The sequence below is a fragment of the Anabrus simplex genome, chromosome 4, assembly GCF_040414725.1.
Source record: "Anabrus simplex isolate iqAnaSimp1 chromosome 4, ASM4041472v1, whole genome shotgun sequence".
Lineage (NCBI taxonomy): Eukaryota > Metazoa > Arthropoda > Insecta > Orthoptera > Tettigoniidae > Anabrus > Anabrus simplex.
The window spans coordinates 144,622,403-144,644,470 of NC_090268.1; the positions used below are offsets into that span (position 1 = coordinate 144,622,403).

Sequence of the window (22,068 nt, forward strand, 5' to 3'; positions counted from 1 at the left end):
CCTATGTCATATATAAAAAAAGTTAACTTTCTAGGGCACTTTCTGCATAACATGACTATTGTACATTAGTGTGATTAAGTCTGAATATGTATTTGTATGTCATACAGTATATAATGAACATCATGTACCAGAGTAATCAATTAGAGAAATAACAAAAGGACACTTAGTAGTGATGAAACTGTAAAGGAGAATGTTGGAGGATCTTGAACATTTCAAGGATGTAATTATTGGTCGAAACACTTTGTGGAAACTGTAAAACTTGCTGTGAAAATGTCATACATTCTTGATTTCATATTCTTAGCAATCACTGCTGAATCATTATCTTTAATACAAATAACAGAGAAACTGTATTTTAAAATGTAGTTTCAGACTGATGAAAAAGTTGTTTAAACCACTTTGTATATTTTATGATGTATTTAGAAATATTCCTAATATTTAGTTGAAGGATCTTTTAAGTTTTCAGTTTGATCACTGGCTTTCTCTGCTATTGTGTTAATACTGTCATTTTCATTCTCAATGAAAAATTACTTTGGGCAGCTACTGCTTTAGAGTAAAGCTAATGAACTACAGTAAGTCGTTTCTCTATTTGTTACAGTATACCAGTATGTGAGCTTTTATTTTATATTTATAAAATACATAATTATATGTTAGATTATGGAATGCAGTTCATGTAATTCTAGAAATGCTTGTTTCTTTCCAGAAATAGATACAACAAAATATGCAGCTAAAATAGTTGACGAGAGCAATGCTGTACCAAAGAACGGAGGTTCAGTAGCTACAGCAGTAGGTGTAATTGTGGGTGTGATTGCAGTCATCATTGTCATCATATCCCTTGTTGTCGTACATATCAGACGAGGTGCGTCCAGAAAGTACAGGGAGCTTGCAATGGATTATGATTGAAACCAGATATGGATAGAGGAAGTAGAGAATGTGGATAACAGTAAACATAAGGCTGTGCCTGCTTGGTGCTTTTGCACCATTTCCATGGTCAAAGAATAGACATAGAGTGCATGATGAATTTTAATCATTTTTCAGTTCAGGCTATACTTCTAATGAATTTACCTCTCTTTTTGTGTGACTTTTGCTTCCCAACCCTCAATTTAAAAAAAAAAGTATTCTTCACTTTATTCTTCGTTAGTGTAAAATTACGATCTTAACATTACGTATGGCTGGTTGTGAATCCCATTTAGTTCTTGCATCCCTTAAAATAAGCCTATGTTTCTACTTTATTTTTTCTCACTATGACATCACAGTTACGTGGAGGGTATGTAGAATCTTAGTATGTATTAATGTTGTTCCTACTGTTTGTGTATTTAAACCTTGTTTGTACTTCTTTATAATGTTGCTGAAGAAAGGAAGAAATATGTATGTAGTATAGAAGAGAGCTGCCTTAAGTGTAATTTGTGGGATTCTTGCAGAGGTACAAAATTCATATATATTTTATAGAACATTAGCATTATTTACACTTCCTGAATGGCAGGGTAGAATTGTGCATAATTTCCACTGTGGTCTTGTGCTGTTACAATCCCCAAATGGCTCTATTGCACTAGTAATAGCAGCATTTATTTTATTTATACAATGCCATCTTCCCACAGAGGTCGGCAGGGCACACAAGCTCAGTGTAGGACTCAGCTAGGTGATTAATCCCCAGTGCACTTCCTGTCACCATGCACTGATCTAATTGAAAATTCCAGCAATTTTTTTTTTAAATCCTTGGCTGAAATAGGTGGCATTTAAGTGTTTTAAAAATTTAAAAACTCTCACATTGTTCATTAGAAGGGACATGAAACAGATAATAATATAATATGGCCTCAGCTACCGTCTACAAACATTTTAATTTGACGCAATCTGGCTGCTTGCTCGTCAATTTCAATGGTCAGTTTTATTCTAGGCCTACTACATGGCAGAGTAAGGCTGAGTTTTAATTAATTTTGTTGGGCAAACGCTAAACATGTAACCAGAGATCTCTTACATGCCAACAAAGTACAGCATGGGGTGTCGAATGGTCTACCTCTGCCAGGTTTTAAACCCCCTGTCTTGGGATCTGGAGGCTGGCACACTATCAGTTATCCACAGAGGGATATTGGTATAGGAAGTGAATTGAATCAGGGTGCAATGAAGGTAACGCAGGGGGTTTGCAGTTTTTATCAACATTATTTTGCTAGAAGTGAGCGAGTTTGAAGGCCAAACTATCCATACATTGCTGTTTTCATTTTATAACCTAACTACGCTGTATGGGAGTGAAATCTGGATGTACTCAGGGTATCTTATTTATAATTCTTAGTAGAATAATTGCTGGTAAAATAGGATGAAATAGTGTTGGGATGACACTTGCTATGAGGAACTAATAATGCTAAGAGGAACGGCTTCAAAGGATGAAACTGTGCATATGGACCAGTTTTGGTAGTAGTCATCTGAGGTGAAAAGAGGCGGTGGTGGTTATTGTGTGAAGAGAAAGTACAAGAGGAGAAGGATTGGTTACCTGTTAGAATAATGGAATTTTTTAAAATTTTATTTTTAGAAGTTGCTTTTCGTCTCACTGATACAGATAGGTCTTTGCTAGTGGTTTAGTACATCAGAGTTTTTTGGTGATGCAGGGATGGGAAAGGACTAGGAATGGGAAGGAAGCTGCCATGGCCTTAATCTAAGGTTACAACCCCAGCATTTGCCTGGTGTCAAAATGGGAAACCACAGAAAACCATCTTCAGGGCTACCGACAATGGGGTTTGAACCTACTATCTTCCAAATGCAAGCTCACAGCTGCGCGGCCCTAACCGCACGCCCCACTCGCTCAGTAATAATGGACATAGCCACGGTGAGTGTCACAATTGTTACACTCAGGTTTTTATGATTTCAAGCCTGGAGTCAGGTACCTTGTACATTCTCATAGATTTGCATCCTCAGCCTGAAGGACATAAGTCTATAATGGAAGTAGATGATGACGATTTTGTTGACGATGATAATAATAATAATAATAATAATAATAATAATAATAATAATAATAAATGAAGAAAAACTTGTTTGTAATTACAGTGTAAAATATGCTGTTATTTTGCATCACATATAATTTTATCTTTCTGTAGTCATATCAGTAATGGAAAATAAAAGTATAAACAACTTTTTTCTCTAATCACACAACTTTAGTGATTGCTCTTACCCCAGTTGAAAATCACGTCTTTCACAAGGAATGATAAATAACATTTTTAAGGCTAGGAAAAATGTGATCGTACTAAGTGTTAATAGCGAAACTTTGTGGCGCGGTAAGTGCAGCATTTTTGTATAGATTTAATATGATGAGAATTAGGACTTCGAATTTACAACGTGCTAAACGGGAAAATTATTAATGAGGAAGACACTAACAAGGTTTCCCTGTATTTGAAGGTGCTCAAATACATCAGCCTCATACCAGTAGACTTATAGCCACGTAAAGGACTCTTACAAGTCAATATTGCAGCACGTCTGAAAATCATGCGTAGTTAGTGGAATGTAAAATGAATATTATTTAATTAATTTTTTTTCACTGCAACCAATACAAAAAAAATGTTATGCTAGCTTTATTATTCGTGTACTTTTCTGATGAGAGATGCACTGTGGAATAATGCATGCTCTGCAAGGATCAGGATATTAGATGTGTAAGGAACCTACTAGCATATGAAACCATTCTTTGGCAAATGTTATAATGAAGTATTATTATTTATTCCTCTCTTCTCAAAAGACATTGAATGGAGCAGTATGTATTACATGATATAGCCATTATTACATTATTTTTTTTAAATAAAAGAATCCAGGTATACTACAGTATTCTGTAACATTCCTATAATGTGAATTTATCACATTTCACACATGGAACTAAAATTGTTTACCAATGCCTGTGGCTATTTTGTGATGGATGCAGTATTTTTGCAGCTGTTTCTTCTTTTAATGTAAGAAATTTCATTATTCCGTATTGAACTAAGAATTACAAATATATAAAGTTTTGGTATTTCCACCTATTCAATACATAATTTAATGCTGTTATTCAACTACAACATTTATAGAATTATACAGAACTAGTTTTGACACATAATAGTGTCATCCTCAGCTGTTAATGAAAAATAGGCATACATACAATTCATAATATGACTTAAAGTAATGGGTGTGGAAAAACTATTTAAAACTGTTTTGAAAATATTAACACATTAAAAACATTTATAACAAGTAAAAAACTTGCAAGTCAGTTATATGTTAAAAGAGTTCATTAAGGTCTCCTTATGAACAGCCGGTTGCGATGTTCTTGAATTTGTGCTCTTGATAAAATGCTGTGTTTCTTCTCACAGGCCTGAGCAAAATGTGGCTTTCACTAAAGTCTGTCTCATTTATGGCTGTGACAGTATAGGAGCTACTAAGGTGTGGGTGGTGCTGAGTAATGACATTCGGAACATGATTAGTGCGTCACGATGTTGTGAAAGGTGCTACACTGTCAGTCATGTCTGGTTCACTGAGGAAAGCAATAGCAAACTACCTTGCTTCCTCATCTTTCCTAGTACACCTCATTATGGCACTGCTGTTAGTTTTTGTGATTTCCTTATAACAGCATAATCTTTGATGGTCCTGTTGAAGATCCAACCATCCTCTAGGCTGATGACATAATGAACAGAGAAAGACTTAGTGCCTCTGCTATTTTTGGCATATTTATATCTGTGTCTCAGAATTCAAACTCAGTGGTTAATTCCACTGAAATACAACTGTGACTGAGACAGGTTGTTAAATGTAAGGCTGATAACTAGCTTTGAAGTTTGTTACTTATGCCCTGTCCTTTCTTGATTGACTGATTTGCTCTTTTGAATGGAAATCTATGCACCCTTAAGAATGTTTATTCATAGGAAGTGCTCACACTATAGTTATCATTTTAGTCTCTTCTCATTGTAGTGTTGTAAGGAAGTGATATGTGTCAATAATACATTTCCTAATGCAAAGCACATTTGAACCAATAGATGATAAGTATCAGGTCAGTTTTCACCAACAAAAAAAAAAAGAAAAAAAAGAAAAAAAAAAAAAGAAGCCGCCTTTTTCGACTATGGAATTATGAATTTCATGTGAATATCCCAAACTGGGATCATCAGTGACAGTCGCTGTGTTTCAATGCCCCAACAGTGCTGTGTAGCCTTCTGTTAGGACCTGGCCCACATTCTTGAGAATTTTTTCCGGGTTCCAATCTTCCAACATTGGACATTCTAGTGAAATTGTCATTGCTCTAGTTTAGAAACTGAAAGGACTCAGTAGATAGTAGTTTATTGACTGTTTATTAAAAGAAATAATTCACCTTAGTGCAGGTATGGTATTAGATATGCATATGGGTTTGAGAGTATTTTGATTATTATTTCCTCTCATTTTGTTGTATTATCTTTGGAATCAGTTTCCATCTAGATAATGCTATTGGATTCTTACCAGGCAAACTGGAAAAGAAACAAGATTTTATGTTGATGCTTTTATTTTTAAATATAAAGTATGCATGTTTTTTAGACTGATTGGCTTAGGGGGAAAAGTACTAGCCTTGCATATTCAGTCTGGCAGTATTTTAGAGAGTTTGTGTTTTCAGCCCTGTTTTGGTAGATTTGTTCTGTTCTAGGAGTAGTAAGCCTGCCTCTTACTAAGAAGCCCCAGGTTTAATTCCCGGCTGGTTCAGGGAATTTTACTTGGATCTTAGGGCTGGCTTGACGTCCACTCAGCCTACCTGAGAACAGTGGAGGAGCTGTCCGACTGTGAGATAGCAGCCCCAGTCTAGGAAGCAAGAATAACAGCCAAGAGGATTTGTTGTGTTGACCATGCATCTGCAGGCCTACAGCATGACAAATTGAAGTAAGATCATAGAAGCCTAGCAATGTAAGTGCTAGTTTCTCATCCATTGGTGTTACAGAGAGCAGGGCGAGTATGAGAGAGTAGACAGTGAACGCACTGTTGTTTTATATTTTTATTTTCTATTACCGAACAAATGGCTGTGCGGTTTGGGTCACGTAGCTGTCGGCTTGCATTCGGAAGATAGTGGGTTCAAACTCCACTGTCGGCAGTCCTGAAGATGGTTTTCGTTGGTTTGCCATTTTAACACTAGGCAAATGCTGGGGCTGTACCTTAATTAAGGCCACGGTCGTTTCGTTCCCACTCCTATCCCATCGTCACCATAAGACCTATCTGTGTTTGTGCGGCATTAAGCAGATTGTAAAAACAAAAGAAAATAATGCAATGTTGCTATCTCCCTTCACTATAAACAACTTTGTTTTTAACACTTGCCATTACTTAACACTTCCAATAGGGCAAAATATCATAGTCTGACGAAGTCAGCAAAAATGTCACTCATTACTGTGGAACACTCAGCGTACAAGAACCAGCAGCACTGGCTATTAAAGCATCTGTGTTGCCTAACTGTGTTGTGACAAAGCATGGAGCTATGGTCCTAATATTAAGAGCAGCATTTTGACAGCTAGCATAGGCACCAGGGGGCTCTTAACTTGAGAGCGTTGATGGCGACCACAAGGCCCTCAGCTGAGTCCTGGCATTGCCTCCACTTACTTGTGCCAGGCTCCTCACTTTCGATTATCCTATCTGAACTTGCTTGGTCATCTGTTGTTCTTTTCCAACCCCGACGGTATTAGAGCACTCAAGGCTTAGGGAGTCTGTCATTTTCACACCCTTCATGGTCTTTATCTTTCTTTGGCCAATACCTTCATTTTTCTAAGTGTCGTATCCCTTCCATTTTTTCTCTCCGATTAGTGTTATATGGAGGATGATTGCCTAGTTATACTTCCTCTTAAAACAATAATCACTACCGCAGCTAGCGTAAGTGGTCCATTTACTGCGTGGCTGGCTGGATAGACGGAGAAGGGGTATGGTTGCCATGGAAACATGGGCAGATCCACTACAGTCACCATTGACACAAGTGTGCTGTCCATTTGGAGTTTCCAGACGTTTAACTTCTCCAATGGCACTACAGTAGCCCCTTCCACCTGCACTAGCTGTCAAAATGCTTCTTTTAGTATTAGGACTATAATGGAAACGTCTCCCTTGAGAAGTAGACAGTCACTGTTAGTTAACGTTGGACGATTTTCACTTCAATTGGTTCATGACAGGACACTCGCCTGTGCAGATTAGAATTGGTCTTACATTACTAGGAACAGAAGGGCAGGAGGGAGTTGTTTAAAGTTTGCATTTCTTGCAGGGTTTCTCTTGGAGGTGCCGAGTTCTAATGCTTACTTGGTAGGCCAAGGCCCACCAGCACTGTAGCGCCATGGGGTTTGTTTGTTTCAATTTTTTCAGTAGATTTACTGGTATGAAAAAGGAAACTCCTTTGGAGCAAAATTTAGACACACCGGTGTTTTTGAAAAATAGTTCATGAAATACGGTATACACCTGTAATTTTGCACATTTATTAATTGATTGTGCTAGTCCACCCAGCAGCGAACATCGGTGATACCTGCGCCAATCCACACTCAACGTGTCTGTTTCTATGTGGCTTGGGATTTAATTCTTCAAAATCTTGTTCCATCTAACTAATTCTCCCAATAGTCTTCGATTCATTCGTCTAAGTTCTCACTTGTTCATAGCTTTGTATGCTCCATAAAATGTCTTTAATTTGTATTTTGTGTGTTTTATATACATTCCAATGCAATCTCTTTGGAGTCAGGTAAATGTGTTCCTGTTAACCACTAAGATTTTAATTCATGACCATAGTCCACTACATCACACATGAATTATTGAAGGGAGTGTCTACCAGGGTAACTTATGCACTTTCAAAACCACATCACTTGGTTGTTTAGATTGGTTATTTTTTGTACTGGTGTATTTTGTTTGTAATTAATGTACAATAAATTTTTGTTGACTTTTGTATGTTTTTATTTTAATTTGAATTGCCGTATTGTGAAATAAAGATGCACGCATTTTAATTTTTGTTTCTTTTGTTTATTTATTTCTCATTTTATTATGTTTGGTCACCTTAAGTTTTGATATTTTGTTTGCTTTCAATTTGAGGAGGAAAAAAAGATACCGGGTGTGTGGATAGCTGAAGATGGGCACAAGTAGCAAATTTTGTAAATCAGATAATTATCTTTTAAAATATTAGAATATACAAAAGTATTCTTCTTAACATTGACCTCAGTTTGATCAGGAAAATATTACATTGCGCTCATACATTTCTTACATCTGATTTTTGATCTGATTTTTGATATGCTCTATTGGTGGAAAAATATCTAATTCCCTCCATGGGAACTTAGAATTTCCATTCGGAATTGCTAGGCGGGCATTAATTCCATTGTGAAGTCTTATCTCCCGTATGCAGTTATCAGACTGTGATCTTAAATAGGCTTCTGATAAGTTCACCTGCATACACCCCAGCGTCAGTGGGTAGGGTCTGACACATCCCACTCTGATGAGTCTAGTGTCAGACCTAAGACAAAACACTGGTTAATAGAGCAAACGCCTCAAAGGCCATACATCTAATTTTTTGATCTGACACACTCCAGTTCTGTGAGAAAATTTCTGCATCCATTATATCATTTCTCAGCCACGATTCAACTCCTATTACAATATCTGATGAGTATATATCTATTAAATTACTTAATTCTATTCCTTTCTTTACAATACTTCTACAGTTGAGCACTAACTTTTTGTATGTCATAGCTACTTAATTTCCAGTTCACTTATCACTGCTCCCTAGGCCACCCTGTTTCCCCGAATGTACCTCCCTATAACCATTCTAAACAAATTTTCTAACTTATATGTACCACTGTGGTTTAAGTGAAGGCCATCTGAGCGCAGATCCCTATCTCCTACCCAGCCATTAGGATCTAGAAATCTCACTCCCAGTTTCCCACATACCAACTCCATAGTCTCATTAAAATCCCCAATCACTTTCCAGTCAGTATCCCTCCTACACAGTATTCCACTGACATCAATCTCCGCTTCTTTATACTTCCGTACCGGGCGAGTTGGTCATGCGCGTAGAGGCGCGCGGCTGTGAGCTTGCATCTGGGAGATCGTGGATTCGAGCCCAACTGTTGGCAGCCCTGAAGATGGTTTTCCGTGGTTTCCCATTTTCACACCAGGCAAATGCTGGGGCTGTACCTTAATTAAGGCCACGGCTACTTCCTTCCAACTCCTAGGCCTTTCCTATCCCATCGCCACCATAAGACCTATCTGTGTCGATGCGACGTAAAGTAACTAGAAAAAAAAAACTTCACCCGTGCTGCATTTATCAGGTCCCACACATCCCCAGCTATGTTGGTACTTATACCTGCTTGTCTTACGTTGTTAGTACCAACGTTAAACACTACCATCTTCTCCTTTCCCTCCTCCTTCTCTTCTACATTCTTCAACATCTACCTTAACCTAATTCCTGGATAACACTCTATGCTGGTACGCTTTCCTCCACATACTTTCCCCACATGTCTAACAATGGAATCCCACATGACCAGAGCCTCAACTCTACCCACCTCATTCAATCCCCTCCCCTCCTGGTCAGTCCTATCTTTTCTGACAGCTGCAGAAGCTACTTCCTCCTCCTTTTTCTCCATCCCATGACCCTGTTCCACCTGTCTTTTCCTATCCACTACTCTGTTTTTCCCTTTCTCCTACTTCCACATTTCTCAGCAACAGTTCCCTGTTCCTCATTTTCCCTCAGTTCTACCTGCAGTGACTCATACCGATTTCTCATAGACACCTATCCTGAATTTAATCCTGAATGGAGCCCTTAGCCTGCAATCTCATTCCCCTTAAAACATTAGACCACCTGTCTTCTACAATTCCCCCCTTTCCTTCCCATCCCTCTTTTACACCTACTGTATCCTGTACATTGTTTGAGGGAGGCCTACTTTCCTTCCTGTCCTCTGCGAGAATCCTAATTCATTCTCTCTAACTCTCCTTAATGCCTGGCCAAACCCACAGTTCCTACACTTGCAGTCCTTAGCCATTTTTTTGGTGAATAATGAAATGAAAAGAAAAGAAAAAATAAGATAACTTCTGTGCAAAATAAAAATGAAAGGAAAGAAATATTGTCTAGGATAGTTCACAAAGATCACACGACAATAAGGTAATTAATTACAGGCTGCTACTACTACACTACAGTACTACTTAGTTATACAATTTTTTATTCCTACAACACCCTAACAGGATGAAAATTCCTGTTAATTAATGGAAACAGAGAATAATGCCCAAGAATTACATAATTCTAAACTGCATTTAAGTCTACCCTAATTACTACACCAGAATTCTAGTAAGAGAGTACTACAGATACCACAGATACTGTACTACACTAAAATTGCACAGTAATAGAATAAACACACTATTTTCTAATAAGTTACTATAATACACTACAATAATGTTTAAACTACATGCTGACGTATCCTAATTACAATAGGTTATTACTAAGCACCTACAGAAATGATAATTCCAATTAGGCCTAAAGTTAAAATTTGCAAGAACTACCAGTACTCGAGGATTACCAACAAAGTTAAACACGTAGACAGATTACTTTATCCTACTATGCTGTAATGGAAATGAAACCTGCCGTTTGCATCAAAATACACAAGAATGTAACAGGCAAGATACTGTCTAATATACCGTATCTACGTTACAATTCTCAACTGAAATGTGGTTATGTGATTATTGGATTACTGTTATTTTACCTACTCTGCGGGACAGAGAGTAAAAGTGTCCTTAAATGATGAAAAATATGAGGTGGTTTACAATAATTTCTCAAAAGTATTTCTGTCTAAACTACACCAGGGACTTGAATTGCAATTATTGGGATGTAGGAACTTGATTATTAGGTAACTGCTCATAAATACTGAAAGGTTGAGGGTGTTGAATATAAATTACAGATACTTACAGTGGCGGATAATACCTAACAAAGTCGTGTACAGTACAAAGAACTAGAACCCATTACAGGTAGTATGCGTAAGAGAAGACTGGGAATTTTTGGACATATCATGAGGATGCAGGATTCAAAACTTCTGAAACAACTAGTACAACACAATCGCATCTCAAAAAATACCACAACAGTATGTAAGTGGATCAGAGAAGTAAGAGAGGATCTGAAGGAAATAGGCCTTACAACAGAAGACACCACAAATAAGATAAAATTGAATATAAAACTCAAGAATACAAACCTCTGCTTTACCCTTAGACGAAACAAACCAACAACACACACATTTTCAACTGAGGAAAGGGCACGGAGATCGGAGTGTCTGAAGAAGTACTGGGAGGACCGCAAGCCCGAACAATCCCTTCAAAGAGACCTGAACGATGGACCTACTAAAGTGATCTTATTACATAAAATTAAAAAATAAAAGCAGCCATGTTCATAGAGGGCAACTTGCACCGAGGACTTGGTTTACGTAGGACAATGTAGAGGCCATATTGCTGCAGCTGTGCAATAGACACCGCCTTTCTGCAGCACATCTTCACTGGATCAGTCTATTCACTATTGCGTGTTTCTGTGGTGATGTGTAAATTAAGCGAAGTTATTAATACGAACACAAGTACCCATTCCCCGAGCCAGAGGAATTAACCATAGCTGACTGAGGTGTAAGTCGTGGAAATAGGTTATATTGAAGAGATACCACTTCTGGAATGATCCAGTATTTAAAAAGTCATAATATCAACGAAGGAGAATCGTTGCAGAACACCTCCGACCCAGTCTGCATCAAGGAAGCTACCCTGTCGACAATTGCGAGGTATCCAGGTAGGTGTACATCCTGTCTACAGTTATTCACAAATTATATGGGTTATTCAGCGAAGATGTCCACCTGAAATAACTCGTGAACCGTTAAGGATATTGACATTTTGTTTTCACTTTCGTTAATGGTATTAAGGAGCTCATAAGTTCAACATGCAGTGCTTTTCTAGGATTTTGACAAAATGTATCGGCACACACATTTTCAAATGAGAACTGCTAATGATATACTATCAAGCTTACACTTGTAGTTACTGGGATGTCGCACAGCTCGCAGCACAAGACAATTGGTCTCGAGAGCGCTGCCCATTGCCCCTGTTGAAAGAATTGGAGTGAACTCAGGCATTTTAGATTACACGTTCCACTCGCGCATAATGGTGGTTGCATATGCAGCAAGGCACATCTTGTTCTGTCTCAAGTTCGAATAATGCACGTCTCTAGTATCCAGGTAGGTGTACATTCTATCTACAGTTATTCACAAATTATACAAGGTTATTCAGCTAAGATGTCCACCTCAAATAAGTTGTGAACAGTTTAAGATACTGACATTCTGTTTTCACTTTCGTTAATGGTATTAAGCGGATCATAGCTCAATATGCAGTACTTTCCTAGGCTTTTGACATAATTTATCGGCACACACGTTTCTGTATGAGAACTGCTCATCAAGCTTACACTCGTAGTTACTGGGATGCCGCACAGATCGCAGCACAGTAAAAGTGGTCTAGAGATTCTCATGAGAGTAGAGATCTGTGACTACACATAAATCTTTCTGACCACCTTTAGTGAGGGAAGTTCTGGGAAAGAGGAGGTGAGGAAGACAGTACCAACTGCCTTCAAGATCCTATGCTAAATCTTCATTATTCCACCTGCCTGGAGATGAAGCACATAGATCAAAACAGGGAACTGTGGTTGCATTGTCATGGCATTCCTTTAGGAACTAATAATAATGCATGATCTAATGAGACATATCCAAGTCATGTAATATTTGGCTAAATTCAACAAAACTTGTGTACCCCACCCTACTTCATAACTCCAACCTAGTTCCATGACATTTTTGTATTCCCTGCACTTGGATAAAAGCTGCGAGGCCATAGATTTGACAAATCTCAAGTAGTGCTAACAAATTATGAGGTTATTCTCAAGTGTTCGAGGACTCGCTGTAAGTACTCAGGTGTTAATCATGTACCGGTAAACTGGACTGTAGCCAATTGTTACAGATCTCTTCACATGGTTATGAGGATATTCAGGGGTTTGAGTAAGAATTTAAAGGAGAAGGTATATAAGTCACTGGTAAGACCCCAGTTAGAGTATGGTTCCAATGTACGGTATCCTCACTAGGATTATTTGATTCAAGAACTGGAGAAGATCCAAGGGGAAGCAGCATGATTTGTTCCGATTGATTTCCAACAAAAGAGGGGCATTACAAAAATGCTGCAAACTTTGGGCTGGGAAGATTTGGGAGTTAAGGAGATGAAATGCATGAATAAGCAGAAGGCTCTGAATTGTCAATAGAGAGATGGCGTGGAATGACATTAGTAGATCGGAAGACTGCCACCTGGACAACAACCCTAAACGCAAATCAGTGGTGATTAATTTATATTATCTGTCTTGTCTTGTCATAAAGAGTAGCTTAGTATTCGGATTTGTCTAGTGACAAGCATTTTGAAATCAGAAATTTAGCATTTTATAGTATTTATATATTTGTAATTTAGTGTTTTAAGAAAAATATTGAATTTGAGTAAATCAGAATAATAAAAAGAAAATATACAAAATTAAATCATGTTCTTGAATCATTGACACTGTTGAACATTTTGTTCTGTTATTTGTACTTGCCTATCATTTACAGTTAAACTGTAATTGCTGAAATGTCCAATATTTGTAGGACCACAAATACGTAGCAGACCCACTTGGGCAAACTTTGCGTATTTGAGCTTAATAGCCAACAGCATTTGCAAGCAATGAAAGGGAGCACACACTGCTTGGTTCAAGTTTGCAGGAGAAAAATAAAAAACGTAAAACTTAAAATCAAAAATTTGCTGATTTTGCATTTTATTATAAATTTTGTATTTCAAGTAAAGTTTGAATTTTATCTCATTTTCAAAACTCTTTAGAAAGTAATGTACAGGTCATAAAAGATAAAAATACAAAAGTTAAAGCCTTTATAAGTATTTAATATAACATCATTATAGCAAAAAATCCCCACCCCTACCAAGGAAATTGAAATCGCTTTAAGATAAATATTTCTAGGTTTCTGGTCCTTTTTTTTCAACCAGTAATATCTCGTTCTGTATTAAATTCAATTCCAAGATTTCAGTAACAACCTAGCTCACTTCCATCCAGTTACAATTGGTGGAACACTGAGCAGGACCACCCCATGACTTGCAACTAAAGTAGGAAATGGTCAGGCACCTCCTATCCAATGAGGGATTTTTAAAAAGAAAAATCTCATCTCTGTGGAACGGATTTCACATAAAACTGGAGGACCTATGGCTATGGCCATGATACAGATAACCTTATAAAATGATAAACTTGCTTATTCCTACTAATAACATCTGTGCCATCCCAGTGCACACTTATTTGTGTGTCTCTTGCTTAGTTGAATTCACTGTGGAATTAGAAATTACTTGATTCTTTCACTAACTGCATAAAGCAATAAAATTAAATGAAAAGTATCTCTCTCTGATTCAGATTCCACAGGAAACTAGAGGTCCTATGGCTACAATCATAGTATCAACAGCCGCATACAACCTACTGTTACTTTATTTTTCTGGTGGTGGTTCAATGTCGCATTAATATATCAAAGGTTTTTGGCATTTACATTTTTTCTACTTACCATGTTTTGTACTGTGATTACTATCCTGCTTCATCTTATCAGGCTGCTGGAAGATCAGTAGAACAAGGTTACAGGTTTGGTTTCTGTTTCCTTCTCTCTCTTTTCAATAATGATGATGGTGATATGACAATGAGGGGGAGGAGGAAGCCAAAAAAATTGACAGGTCACATCGTGAAACATCTAGGGTTGTCTGCTTTGTTTTGGAGGAAAGGGTGTGCAGTAAGGAGCTGAAGGCCAAGGAGTGAATATAATGAGATTTTTTTTTTGCTTCACGTCGCACTGACACAGATAAGTCTTATGGCGACGATGGGACAGGAAAGGGCTAGGAGTGGGAAGGAAGCGGCCGTGGCCTTAATTAAGGTACAGCCCAAGAATTTGCCTGGTGTGAAAATGGGAAACCACGGAAAACCATTTTCAGGGCTGCCGACAGTGGGGTTCGAACCTACTATCTCCCGAATACTGGATACTGGCCACACTTAAGCAACTGCAGCTATCGAGCTCAGTAATGAGCAGATTAAAATACATGTTGGCTGCAGTGGTTGTAGATGTGAAGCTTAGCATGGAAGAGAAAACAATAGAGAGCCACGTCACATCTATGGAGTTCAACCCATATTGATGGTAACGGAGGTTTGGATGTTAAGGAAAAATCATATTTCTTTCCCAAGGCCATTTTATCCCAAACCTGAAAAATAACTGTGAATGATGGGTCCCTGAACACATTTAGAGCAATTTTTTGTTGCATATAAGTGTATATTTGGCCATTTTTTTGTTTTGGTCATACTTTGCTCATTTTAGTGATAAAAGAATATATTTGGTTATATTTTGAGCATTTCTGTTTAAATTAAGGTGGTATTTATAAGAAGGTATATGTTATCTGTGTTGAGTTTCAGACACAGGATTTCAAAATGCTGTGGTAGATGAGTTTTTCTTTCTTTTCCCGAAATATATAGGTCACACGACATGATTCAGAGAAAGATGCTGTACCAACATACGCCAATAGATACCAAAAATCATGCTTCTTCTTTTAGTGAGAACTGCACCTCAGGGCTATGTTACTGAATGACCGAAAGTACTGTATAAAGTTTTAACGTACTGTTGTACCTACTGTAGCTCTGTCAGTTTGCATGAGTAAATGTGTCAGCTGTATTATCGCTAATCACTTTTTGGCACGTTTGATGTTCATAATACTCTTAATACTTGCTGCCTATCCCTAAAATGCTTAAGTCATTGTTTACCATTTTTAGGTCATATTTAGCTAGTTCTTAGGGCATATATGCTTGCATATTTTATACTTTGTCATAAACCTCCGAACCATAATGGTAACTGTAGATTTTGTCTGCATTTTTGCCTCAACATTATTTCTGTATATATTCATGTATTATTATTGTTGCCATTGATGCTTTCACGGCCCATACTTATAGACATAATACTGTATAGGCTTTTGGGCTAATGCGGTGTCAAGAAAATAAGGTGAAAAAGTTAGACATCATAATAGAAGTGGAAATGGTGCGTTCATTTGCCATGTTATGTGAACCTCTTAGACTGATTCTGATGGTTCGGTCAGCTTCCGCTTTGAACGCTAGCGCTGTGCCACATCCTGAGAGCCATCTGGTGGTGAATGAATGTACCATTTCCACTTCTATTATAACGTCTAAATTTAAAGAGTCATTGTTTAAGAAGCCTTTCTCGTGGACAGTCGAGATTTTCTTCTGATGATGCAGAGCACAGTTCTCTGCGAAACGTAAAGAATTTCCACCTTATTTTCTTGACACGGCATAAGCCCAAAAGCCTACAGAGTGTTTTTTTTTTTTAGTTCCGTTTGGGCCTGCTATGGACCACGTGGTTCTTATCTCTAGCAGCTTTCTTCTTTGACCAGTACTCCTTCATTCTTGCACTGTGAATGTCTTTTCGCTCCTGAGTCCATTTCACACCTCCTCCCGGACGTACTGTTTTTTCTGTTAGTGACTGGAGAGAGTTTGATGTTCTGATCAACGTTCTGTACCTATTCCTGTCATAAATTTCACTGGGAGCAATGTCCAATTCTTGAAGGTCTTTTCTGACGAGTCTTGCCCATTTGGCATTAGTCGCTTTCCCTCTAGAGATGGTGTGGAAGATTCTGGAGGTGAGCCTCTGATTGTCCATTCTCATGACATGACCGTAGAAGTTCAATCTCCTCTTCCTCATAGATGTTGTAATGCTCTCCAATTGTTGGTACAGTTCGTTGTTGTGCCTGATTCTGTACTTGCCTTCTTCTTTAATGGGGCCCATGATTTTTCTCAGGATCTTCCTTTCCTTCAGCTCCAGTTTTCTAAGTTGCCCTTTTCTTACCATGTTTAGGCATTCTGAGGCGTATAGTACTGACGGTCTCACTACAGTAGTGTAATGCCTGATTTTAAGGTTAAGGGAGAGGGATTTGGATCTGTACATATTCTTACATAGGTGGTAGGCATTTTCCAATTTGATGCATCTGCTGTTCATGGCCTGATCTTCATTCATGTTTGGGGTTATCCATTCTCCTAGGTATTTGAAGGAGTTAGTCCTTTGTACTGTTTTGTCCCCCAGTGGGATTGATTTGGGTGCATCTTTGATGTTGGTGATAAACTGTGTTTTGTTGATGGCGATCTTCAGCCCTACTTTAGCTGCTATGTGGTCGAGAGAGGATAGTTGATGGATAGCTTCCTCCACACTGGATGCCAGGAGTGTAAGGTCGTCTGCGAAGGCTAAACAGTTGACTGTTAACTTGTCTTTCTTGTAGCCAATTCTCAATCCAGAGTCATCCTGTAGCATTTTCGTCCACTCACGAATGACTTTTTCAAGTAGGCAATTAAAGAGGATTGGAGATAGGCCATCCCCTTGTCTAACACCTGTTTTGATCTCAAATCTCTGGGACAGTTCCCCTCTGAATTTGATTCTGGCAGTAGTGTTGGTAAGAGTTGCTTTCACTAGATTCAAGGTTTTCTTATCTAGTCCCAGTTCAGCGAGTGCCTGGAAGAGTGACTCTCTATCTACTGAATCGTAGGCCTTCTGAAAGTCAACAAATGTTGCCACGTAGGGTGAGGCGCTTAGGTTTTTGTAAGTGATGATGGTTTTGAGGTTCAGGATTTGTTCGGCGCATGACCTTGACTTGCGAAACCCAGCCTGGTACTCTCCGATGCAGGAGTCTAGTTGAGCCTCTACTCTTGTGAGTAATACTTTGGAGAGTATCTTATACGTCACTGATACAAGGGAAATCCCTCTGTAGTTGTTGAGATCTGATTTGTCGCCTTTTTTGTGTAACGGGTGGATGATAGCTGAGGTCCAGTCGCTAGGTAACGCTTCTGTCACCCAGATGTTTGATATGATTTCATGGATACTTTGGATTGACTCCTCATCAGCGTATTTCCAGAGCTCTGCTATGATTCCATCCTCGCCCGCTGCTTTGTTACATTTCAATTCTGAAATGGCTTTCTTGATCTCGCCCTTTGTTGGTGGGAGAGAGTCCGACTTAGTAACATTCTGAGGTTCGAAATGCAGTTTCTCCTTGGGTTCCCTTGAATTTAGAAGGTTGTTGAAATACTCTGCTAGAACTGTGGTGCACTCTTCATTGTTCATTTTCAGATTTCCGTCAGCTCCCCGAAGGTGAAGTGTAGGGGCTGAGTAGGGTGTTATTTGAGATTTAAAAGTTTGGTAGAAGTCTCTAGTGTTGTTTCTTTGAAAATCCCTCTCTGCTTGCTCAATGATATTTTTATTGTACTGCCTCTTGGTGTTCCTGATAATTTTAGTAGCAGTTTTCCTAACTTCTAAGAAGTTTTTATGGTTTTCCATACTTTTGTTACGGTTCCATTTTAGCCATGCTTGCTTTCTCTCTTCTATTGCTTTGTCACAAGTAGTTGTCCACCATGGATGTTTGTTCTTTCTGACTGCCGGGATGGTGGTTGTCGCTGCATCTATTAGTGCCTTCTGTAGTTGGGGCCAATCTTTTTTGTCTTTGTTTTTAGCCAGGGTCTCGGTGAAGTTATTGTTATCTTTCAGCCTGGCTGGATTGAACCTTGGAATTCGCGACTTGATGCAGTGGTTTTCCCTGCTGCTTTTAAGAGGGATGAAATTTGTTTTGATCAAAGAAAGATAGTGGTCTGAATCAATGTTTGCGCTTCTCAATACTTTGACATTCAGCACTTCTTTGCTGTTGCTTCTACTGATGGCTACGTGGTCCAGCTGGAATTCCCCAAGCATTGGGTTAGGACATCTCCAAGTCATGGCTTTCCTAGGAAGGCGTTTGAAAGCTGTAGATTTGAGGACTAAGTTGTAATTTCTGCACAGGTCAATCAGCCTTTCTCCATTCCTGTTGGTCCTCTTGTGGGCTGGGTAATCTCCAACTATGTTCTTGAATTTTCTCTCTTTGCCAATCTGGGCGTTAAAGTCTCCCAATAAAATAGTTATGTGGTGTTTTGGGATCCGGTCCATTGTCTCTTCGAGTACCCTCCAAAAGGTTTCCACATTTTCAATATCTTTCCTGTTGGTGTCATTAGTAGGTGCATGGAAGTTAACAACTGTGTATGCTTTGTTGAGAGTTTTAAAAGCTATAGTGGACGTTCTTCCATTTGGAGATGAAAAGGAGATGATGGAGTTGATCATTTTGCTGCTGACTATGAAGCCTGTCCCCAAGTGAGGCACATTCTTCATCACTCTTTCACCGGGTTGCCCTTTGTAGATCCGATAACCTTGTGATTCTATAACTTCTTGATCGAGGAATCTGGTCTCTTGCACAGCTGTTATCAGGATGTTGTGTTCAGTTAAAACATCTAGCGTATGTTTTAGTTTTCCTGTCTCTAGGAGGGAGTTGATGTTGATGGTCGCCAAGAACTTAAAACGTTTCTTCTTCTCACATGAAGGTGCAAGCTCCCCAGAATCCAAAGGCTTGCTTGCCCCATCAAAACTGGGGGTGGATTTTATACCACCTGGGGTAGTTTTTCCGTTGGTCGTTTTCTCCATGTTGCGAGAGTTAAGAAAAAAGTTTAGGGTGGTTACCCGCAGGTAACAATTTGTTAACTGTCAAGGTTGTAAGCCTTGAAGCCCCCAGCACTGATCTGTTCGCCGACCCAACTTCCCGCTGGGATTGGTACCCAACCTTCCACTGGGTTGCTCGGCTTAGCAGGGGCACCTCTTGCAGGTTATGTGCTGGAGTTGGAGTGAAAGAGGCTAGTTGGATTCTCTTGCTGAATCCAATATCTTCATGTTGCAGATGATTGGCAACAACGCATTTCACTCCCATTTGCCAGAGTCATAATGACTCCTCCCAGGTTGATTCCCAGGACCCCCTACAGAGTGTTATTATTGTTATTGTTTTATTTTTTCACTTCATTTCTTTCTCTCTTTCTTTCTTTCTTTCTTTCTTTCTTTCTTTCTTTCATTAAAAAGCTTTATTAATTGTAATTTAAAACCTAATAGGAGCTTTGTGCTGTTGTACTAACTTTATTTGGTTGGATAACAATGCTTTGTAACAAAGTTGTGGGACGTGTGGTCCCATTCTACAAAGATGATGAGAAAGATGGAAATTAACTGAAGAATGATAGTCTTTTTAATGGGATATCACTACTTATTGCCAGCCCCCATGGTTTAGGGTAGCAAGTCTGTCCTGGGTTTGATTTCCGGCAAGGTCAGGAATTTTTACGTGGATCTGAGTACTTGTTTGAGGTTCACTCAGTCTAACAGAGTACAACTGATGAGCTGCTTGACAGTGAGATAGAGGATCTAGAAAGCCAAGAAAAATGGTCAAGAGGATTCATTGCGCTAACCATTTATCACCTCATAATCTGCAGGCCTTTGGACTAAGCAGCAGTTACTCGGTTGGCCAAGGCCCATGAGGGCTGTAACACCATGAGGTTGGTTTGTATACTACTGATTGCTTAATTTTTTTTAAACATTGTGTGCTATGCATATAGTGAAGGAAGCCCACCCCTTCAGGCTAGTCCAGTCTTCACCATACAGTGGCACTGAGGACATGCGTCTATCATTTTCTATGAAGTGGTGGTGCGTGTGGTTAGTTTAATTTATGCCTTCTAAATCTGGAAGACCACTGCAGGAGCACTCTGGGAGATCTGTGAAATTTTCTACAAAGCAAATGAGCGTATGAAATAATGAACAAAGAATATCATTTAAAACTTAACGCTGTAAAGACAGTTTCAGAAGCTACATCACGGGTGAAAAAATGAAAGGATGAGGAATAAATTTGGCAAGGAAAGACTGATGTGAAGCAAGAGTTCATTTGATATATCATTTGCCTTCATTTTATATATTTACACATTGTCCCAGATACCAAGTTGACTCAAGGGAAATTAAATGCCACTAACATAGTGGTTCCGTTCTACGGCCGGTCCAAGGATTTTAATCGCCTTTGATTAATTCTTCTGGCCTGGGGACTGGGTGTTTGTATTTGTCCCAACACTTTCCTCTTCATATTCAGACAACATATTACACTACCAACCACTACAGAAATACGTAATAGCGATTACATCGCTCCATATAGGGGTGGCATCAGGAAGGCCATAAAACAGGGCCAAATCCACATGTGTGGCACAGTTCGGGAAAGATCGGGAAAGGGTAGCACTGATGCGGATTCGGAATTATTTGATAGGATAGTCAGCTATGTGGGAAACGACATGGAAAGAAATGTGATTGTAGCGGGAGATCTGAATTTTCCAGATGTCAATTGGGAAGGAAATGCGAACGACAGGAAGCATGACCAACAAATGGCAAATAAGTTAATATGGGAAGGACAGCTGGTTCAGAAAGTGATGGAACCAACCAGAGGGAAAGATCTCCTGGATGTGGTGCTGATAAAACCAGATGAGCTCTATAGGGAAACTGAAGTAATAGATGGTATTAGTGATCATGAAGCTGTTTTTGTGGTAGTTAAAAATAAATGTGATAGAAAGGAAGGTCTTAAAAGTAGGACTGTTAGGCAGTACCATATGGCTGATAAAGCAGGTATGAGGCAGTTTCTAAAAAGTAACTATGATCGGTGGAAAACGGTAAATAAAAATGTAAACAGACTCTGGGATGGGTTTAAAGAAATTGTTGAGGAATGCGAAAACAGGTTTGTACCTTTAAGGGTGGTAAGGAATGGTAAAGACCCACCTTATTATAATAGAGAAATAAAGAGACTAAGAAGGAGGTGCAGACTGGAAAGAAATAGAGTTAGAAATGGCTGTGGAAGTAAGGAGAAATTGAAGGAACTTACTAGAAAATTGAATCTAGCAAAGAAGGCAGCTAAGGATAACATGATGGCAAGCATAATTGGCAGTCATACAAATTTTAGTGAAAAATGGAAGGGTATGTATAGGTATTTTAAGGCAGAAACAGGTTCCAAGAAGGACATTCCAGGAATAATTAATGAACAAGGGGAGTGTGTATGTGAGGATCTTCAAAAGGCAGAAGTATTCAGTCAGCAGTATGTAAAGATTGTTGGTTACAAGGATAATGTCGAGATAGAGAAAGAGACTAAGGCCAAAGAAGTAATAAAATTTACGCATGATAACAATGACATTTACAATAA

The 22,068-nt window shown here is 38.7% G+C and overlaps 1 protein-coding gene across 4 annotated transcripts in view; it reads left to right on the forward strand.

Annotated features, from left to right (window-relative positions):
* The window catches only part of Pal1 (Peptidyl-alpha-hydroxyglycine-alpha-amidating lyase 1), a 125,927-nt gene that overhangs the window by 91,942 nt on the left and 11,917 nt on the right, over window positions 1–22,068 (forward strand). For 2 of the 4 annotated variants that reach the window (XM_067145258.2, XM_067145259.2), the window contains exon 9: window positions 701–856. The exons of 1 other annotated variant lie outside the window; for it this stretch is intronic. In XM_067145258.2, the coding sequence (XP_067001359.1) occupies window positions 701–856 (156 nt within the window). Of the gene's footprint in view, window positions 1–700; window positions 857–22,068 lie in introns of those variants that run through there. One more of the 4 variants, XM_067145261.2, reaches the window with a different exon arrangement.